The sequence below is a fragment of the Galeopterus variegatus genome, unplaced genomic scaffold (genome assembly GCF_000696425.1).
Source record: "Galeopterus variegatus unplaced genomic scaffold, G_variegatus-3.0.2 Scaffold201, whole genome shotgun sequence".
NCBI classification, from domain to species: domain Eukaryota; kingdom Metazoa; phylum Chordata; class Mammalia; order Dermoptera; family Cynocephalidae; genus Galeopterus; species Galeopterus variegatus.
Window position 1 is genome coordinate 97,661 of NW_007726312.1, and position 7,323 is coordinate 104,983.

The following is a 7,323-nucleotide window of genomic DNA, read 5'->3' on the forward strand; positions in this document are numbered from 1 at the left end:
TTTGGGTTTTTTTTTTTTTTTTTTTTTTGTGGTTGGCCAGTACAGGGATTGAATCCTGGATTCTGGTGTTATCAGCATCATGCTCTAACCAACTGAGCTAACCGGCCAGCCCCCGAGCACCCATTTTGACAAAACATAAGGGTTCCTTTTTCTGTGGGTCTCAATGCCTGATGCCAGGCTGGACTTGGCTTGATATCCTGCTCACATTCTCTTCAGTAACTATGTACCTAAGGCAGAGAGAGCAAACTGGCAGAAGCTTGCAGATGCTTTTTGTTTGGCCCACACAATTTTTTAAAAATGGGAATTAGTTGTCAGCATTGAAAAAGTGGGAAATTTCATATAAAAATCCAGACTTCTGGCTTTTCTTAAAATAAAATAGAGGCCATGTGAAGTCTGGGCCTGCATTTCTACAGGAGCTGAGTGGTGGTTGCCCCTCTTCACGCAGGACAAGTACTATCCAGGTCACCTCAGTCCCCACCACTTTCTCACCTCCGGCCAGCTTCCCTTGTGGACATTTTCTTTTTCTTTTTCTTTTTTTTTAAAGATGACTGGTAAGGGGATCTTAACCCTTGGCTTGGTGTTGTCAGCACCACGCTCAGCCAGTGAGCTAACTGGCCATCCCTATACAGGATCCGAACCCATGGCCTTGGTGTTATCAGCACCACACTCTCCTGAGTGAGCCACGGGCTGGCCCTCCTTGTGGACATTTTCTTTTTCTTTTTCTTTTTTTTTAAAGATGACTGGTAAGGGGATCTTAACCCTTGGCTTGGTGTTGTCAGCACCACGCTCAGCCAGTGAGCTAACTGGCCATCCCTATACAGGATCCGAACCCATGGCCTTGGTGTTATCAGCACCACACTCTCCTGAGTGAGCCACGGGCTGGCCCTCCTTGTGGACATTTTCTATCTGACCCTATAGACATTTAAATTTGTACTTGTGGACCAAAGACACCTTCCAAGGACTTGCAGAACAGGGCTACTCCTGCTCCTGGGCTGAGATTAGAACCTTGGACACTTGGGGGCCTTTCAGCAACTGAAACTGGCTGAAAGTATAAAAATCATTCCTTTTGAGTGTGATACCCTGCCTGCTGGGAAGAGCCCCAGGTTTCTAGGCAGAAGATAAAAGCAAAAGCCCCATTGCTTCCCAGGGGCTCCTGGCTGATCAGAGGAGAGCTGACAGCTTTTTCTAACCCAAATGGCCTGAATGTGGGACACCCACAGCTTTTCTCCAGCCTCTCTTCCTCCAGCACCTTTTCCCTCATTGTCCCATGGCCACCCACACGTGGAGCCTGTGCATAAGCTGTTTGCACTAGTTTATTCTGTCTTTTCTACTGGGTGTGCTTTCTCAAAGCCTAGCACCAAGCCATGCAATTGGGCTGCCAGAAGAGCCCTTCTGGTGACAACAGACACTGACTGACAGCAAGGGAATGTAGCACACGTAGAAAGGAATAGAGTTCTAATACTCTTCAAAGCTACTTATTGTAAGACTGGCATGCTTTTTGCCCTAGCATTGGTTCTGCCAAGAAAAGGTGAGATCAGGCTGCTCCTTGAAAACCTGGGAATCATTACATCATCTCAAAGACCTGGGGAAACTTACTCAAAAGGGAGATGGTGGGAACTCAAATCCCACAAACTAGTTTCAGCCTCAACATCCAAAGGAGAAGGAAAGAAAGACATTTGTTGAGCTCTTACAATGCTAGGAACATTTACATGCATCATCTCAATCCCCACAAAAATTCCTTGAGGTGGAAATCAGCCTTTTGATTTTAGAGGAGCAAAAAATGGGCTACAAAAGTTAGGAAAGTTGTCCAAGACAACTTAAGAAGTAAGCAGAGTGCCAGGACTCAAACCCTAATCTGTCATTCAGACTGGTCACAGGCCAGCTCTCCCAGAGCAACCTCATTCATCTTTCTGCTTTTTGTTCATAACTCTGTTATTACATGACATATTTATTCATGCATTTGTTGTCTGTCTCCCCCAACAGAATGTAATTCCCTGAGATGGAGACTCTGTCCATCTTGTCACTGCCTTTTTCCTGCACAGAGAACAGTCTCTGGCAGCTGGTGAGCCCTCTGTGAGTATTTGCTGCTGGACCGATGGGAAGAGCAGCTCTATCTGCCTCACTACACTGTCATCTAAAAGCCTCTCTTCCTTTATCTGCTCTTTAATTCCTTTACCTTCCACAAACCCCGAAACACCAATCTTACAGGCCAAGGAAAATAACAGAGATGATAAATGGCTCCCTGTCCCTTCAGAAAGGGAATTTTAGAGAAGGTCATGTTCCTGGAAATCCAAGAAAACTCTGTGTGTAGAGATAAGTTTGCTCCTTCAAAGGTAACAGTCTTCATGTTGAGGAGGAAGCAAGGTTTATTGTGGACTTTCTCCCTTCTAAGGCTGGAAGGCTTTGGCTATCCCTTCTAACCTATGCTCACGTTGTGCTGCATGCAATTAAGTGCTTGGAGAGTTAGGATAACAAAGCAACACAGGTGGGATTAATCAGAAAGTAACAGGGGCACAGAAAGCATCTAAAAAGCACAAACTCTTCCCCAAAATTAAAGTAAGGATCAATCAGAGCAGTGGTTCCCAAACCTGAATTACTTAGGGCAGTGGCTCTCAAAATGTAGTCCCTGGACCAGCAACATCAGCATCATCTGTGAACTTGTTAGAAATCCAAATTCTCAGGCCCACCCCAGACCTACTAGAATCAGAAACTTCAGGGGTGGGACCCAGGAACCTGTGTTTCAATGAGCCCTTTAGGTGACTCTGATGCATACTCAAATTTGATAACTACTGTCCTAAGAAACATTTTTATACAAATTCTTGGGCCCTGAAGATCCTGATTCAGTAGATCTTCCGAGTTGATTCAGACTTATAGCCAGATGTGAGAACTACTAAACCCGAGGACTCATCTTTTCCTGGCCCCAGGACAGTGCCCTCAATTCTAAACCCACCTCTCATCATCCCTGTGTTACTCACTCACCACATAGAGCAATGATGTGGCTGCTATCTTCATGCACAAACTTCCTGGTGACAGCCTCTTCCATGATTTGCTTCACCTGTGGACAAATGGACAGCATTGTTATTTTTATTATTTTTTTCCTGAACAAAAGCCTCAGGGCAAGTAAATAGCTTGGCTCTGCTCTTCTGGTCTGGATTTTCAGACACTTGCAGAGACGATAAGGAATGGGTGGGGTGGGGAAGCAAAGTTTCTTCATCATGGCCTGCTCCAAGCCTTTTGGAAAGGAAACCAGGAAAACAGATGACAAAAACCCACCAACCAATCAGTGCAGATGTTCTGGCCCAGGTGGAAGCGACCTGCCTTGGGGAACAGGGATAGCATTCTGTTTGCTCATCTGTAGTCAACTGGAGAAGGGCTTCTGGGCAGACGCTGTCCTTTATGAACAAACTGTCTTGGTACAGGCTGTAGATAAACAGCCTGCCCCTCTTTTTCTCCCCTTCGCCGAGGTTAGGGATAGGTCTACCCATGCCTCAGGGACACTTTCTGCATGTTCACAAGTCCAGCCTTCTTTCTAGCTAGGTTCTAAGACCCTGATGTTTTGGGTTCCTACCTGGATGTAAAAGCTTCCAAATACCTTATCTGGTGAGCAGTCACATATTTCTTTAAAAAAGCACTTAAAAAAAAAATTTATTGTTTACTGTTATTGTGCAGTAGACATATAGAAGAGAGCTTATATCATAATTATGCAGGTTGGTGAATTTTCACAAACTGAACTCTCCTGTGAAACCAGCATCTACAGCAAGAAACAGAACATGTGCCCAGCACCCCAAAGCACCCTCCACCCTGTCATGTTCCCTTCCAATCACTACTCCCACCCACTATACTGACTTCTAACATCATGGGTTAGTTTTACTCGTTTTAATACTTTCTATAAATGGAATCACTCAGTGTGTCATGTTTTATGACTGGTTTCTTTTGGTTGCCTGTGTGACTGAGATTTGTTCTTTTTGTATACAGGTGTAGATTGTTCATTCTTCACTGTGAGAACAATTACAATTGCATGGGATTTTGGTAGTTTCCAGTTTTGGGCTGTTATGAATAGTGCTGCTATGAACATTCTGGACATGTCTTTTGGTGAACATATGTGCTTGCTTTTTTGGATTTATATTTCTAGGCAAGGAATTTCTGATCTGTATATTGCGCTTTACTAGATATTGCCATATTGCTCTCCAAAGTGGTTGTCCGAATTTACATTCCCATCAGCAGTGTATGAGATTCTAGTGGCTCCCAATACTTAAGCCAAGTACTGTTGATGTTCTGGGGGAGCCCGCTAGGAGACAGATACTGATACTAGAGATTAGAAAGGTGCATTACCTCAACCCCAGTGCAAAATCTTTCAGATAAAGTAAGCCCTGGGAAGAGCTAGTATTTGCTATTCTTTGGACAGGCATGCAGTGTCCTGATGCCACTCCGGCTCCAGTGGTCTTCACCCAGGACTGTACAGTTTGGAGGGTGGTAGAGCCTCAAAAGCCTGGGGACGAGGGAAGAACTCGAGGCCCCTCCCTGCTAGAAACTGCTCAAGCTTATTGGTTAGGTAAAAGGGGATCAGTTCAATAAATGCAGTCTAAACTGTTAAAAGCTTCCTAGATTACTTCCTAAGGGGTGTTTGCATTAAACAGAGTATAATGTCACAACTAAAAACCTGTGGGCATCTGAATCAGGCTGGTGGGGCAGATTTTTGGGTTAGGAAGAACTACAGATGCCCTTAGAATTACACCAGAGGTCCTTTGTGAAAGGTCTCTGTTGTCTCTTCTTGTAGAAGAATATATTTCTCTGGAAATCAAGCGCTGAAGGGGGAAGGGAAATCCAAGAGTACTTCAAAAAGTTCATGGAAAGGGCTGGCCCGGGGCTCACTTGGGAGAGTGTGGTGCTGATAACACCAAGGCCACAGGTTCGGATCCCATATAGGGATGGCCGGTTAGCTCACTGGGTGAGTGTGGTGCTGACAACACCAAGTCAAGGGTTAAGATCCCCTTACCGGTCACCTTAAAAAAAAAAAAAAGTTCATGGAAAAATTCAGGGCTGGCTGGTTAGCTCAGTTGTTTAGAGCATGGTGTAATACCAAGGCCAAGGGTTTGGATCCCCATACTAGGTAGCTATCAACACCCCCCCCCCCAAAAAAAAAGAAAAATTTGTATTCTCTTTTAATTCTATTTTTCCACAAACTTTTTGAAGTACCCTCATACATAGAGTTCAGAGCAGGTCAACCTTTGTCAGCTAAGGTACATAACTGCAGCATATTCTGGACATTTCTTACATTTTTTTAGGAATTATTCTTGGAGTAGTACAGACAGCTTTCTAAGCACTGGGAAAAGAAAATCATTGTCTTCTCAAAAATCTTTCCTGCTATCCCTGGCTAGCCCCCAAATTTGGATCACAGAAATAATCCTAACACATCAGTCTATAGTTTGGGTACAGCTACTTTTCTATTTTGGTTTCTACTCTTCCTATAAGTCTCTGTCACTAGACTGCTTTCTTCCTGAGGATAATCACTGAGATTTCTCTTCTCCTTAGGGAGAGCAGAGTTTGCGGCTTAAATGCTGATTTGACATATCTCTGGGCTAAGAAACCCTTCCTTGGCCACTTCACAGCAAAGGCACAATGAAGCTTCTCAATCTGGAAAGGTGGATGGCTTTAACTACATCTTTGCCAAGAAGAGGGAAGGGAACAAATGTTATGCCTTAATAGCCAGGCCATAGCTAATGCAGGGAAAGCATCTAGAGCTTTCTAGGATTTTTTTTTTTTTTTTTTTTTTTTTTTGCAGCTGGCCAGTATGGGTATCCCAACCTTTGACTTCGGTGTTAAAACACCACACTCTAACCAACTGAGCTAACCAGCCAGCCCTAGAGCTATTTAGGATTTTATGAGAACTGAGTCTTCCCTAATCCTGAAACTCTAAGAAGGGGTAAAGAAACCAATATGGTAAACTATTATATATGAGGTAGATAGCATTATCCCTATTTATTTTATTTTTCTGTTTTGTTGGCTGGCCGGTAAGGGGATCCAAACCCTTGACCTTGGCGTTATCAGCACCACGCTCTAACCACTGATCTAATTGGACTGCCCCTCTATTTTAGAGATGAAGAAATTGAGCCTCAAAGAGGTTAAGCAACCTACTAAAGTCACACAGAGCTAGTCCAGAGTATTCCAAAGTTTATGCTTTCCCACTAGGCCTCACAATCTCCAAGATCAGCAGATTTATTTACCAAATAGTCACTGAGTGCCTACAGTGTGTCAGGCACTGGATACAGCATAGTGGACAAAACAGATGGGTTTCCCCGTCCTCAAGGAGTTTACACATCTGGTAGAAGATAGTCACAGAGGCAGGTGAGGGAAGGAGGCCTAATCCATTCTAATTTAGTCTGCGGGTTTGAGCTCTCCAGCTCTCATACATGGGTGAGTCATTCATATGGGCACCCCCTCCCCCAAAGGAATTGAAATGGACTTCAGTACAGGGTCAAGGTAATGGGGGTTAGTAGAGGGAAGGACTATTTCCTCTTTCTGACGTGGAGTGCTCCCATCAAAAGGAAAAAAATCCGAGTTTTTAAAACCATCCTGGAAAAAAAATAAAAATAAAAACTCTGGTCCCTGGGTAAGGAGGTGGGCGTGGAGGGAGAAATAGTAAGGTGTGCTGCGAATCCTCCAGCAGCCACGACTCAGTTGCCAGAGGGATACCGGAGGGGGGTGTAGGACGAGGGAAAGCTAGGGAAAGCTAAGCCCCCAAACCACCCGCTTAGCGTTGCAGGAGGCCAGCGCGGGCCCCGCCCCCTCCCCAGGAGGCGCGGGCAATGAATGGGCAGCTCCGGTTCTCCAGAAAACGCTGCCACCCCTCCCCCGACCTTGGTCTACCAGCGCTGCTGCCGTCACAGGGCGGGGAGCTGCAGGACTGCGAAGCAAACAAGCCTCGGAGCGCCGGCCTGGACCCTCGGACCGAGGGGCGCTGCCCCCCGATCCGCCAGAGGGAAGGGAGCCGCAGCCAATCCAGGACCCCGCCCCCGCCCGGCTCAGGCCGGGTCCGAGGGCACCCGCCGGGAGTGGGCGCGGACCTTTCAGCCTTCTGGGCCGAGCGGGCCGGGGCGCGAGCCCCCTGGGGTCTTAGCCCCGACTTTACCTCCTTTTTCACGTTCCACAGCAGTTTCTCTTTGACTGCGTCCTCCGCGCTGCCCATGGTGCGGCGGGTGGCTGGGAGGCGACGCCTAGCGGACCCCCAATCCCCCCGTGCGCCCTCGCCGCCTCCGCGCCTCTCGGCTCAGCGCCCCACGCGCAAGGCGGAGCCCCAGCCCGCCGCGCTCCCCGCCCGCCCCC

The 7,323-nt window shown here is 46.6% G+C and overlaps 1 protein-coding gene across 5 annotated transcripts in view; it reads right to left on the reverse strand.

Moving 5' to 3' along the window:
- Positions 1-7,323, reverse strand: part of SGSM2 (small G protein signaling modulator 2) — a 35,587-nt gene extending 28,264 nt beyond the window's left edge. For 4 of the 5 annotated variants that reach the window (XM_008565615.1, XM_008565620.1, XM_008565628.1 and 1 more), the window contains exons 1-2: positions 7,130-7,225; positions 2,980-3,055 (exon numbers count right to left, since the gene is read on the reverse strand). In XM_008565615.1, the coding sequence (XP_008563837.1) occupies positions 2,980-3,055; positions 7,130-7,186 (133 nt within the window). In that variant the 5' untranslated portion in view covers positions 7,187-7,225. Of the gene's footprint in view, positions 1-2,979; positions 3,056-7,129 lie in introns of all 5 variants that reach the window. The other variant, XM_008565624.1, reaches the window with a different exon arrangement.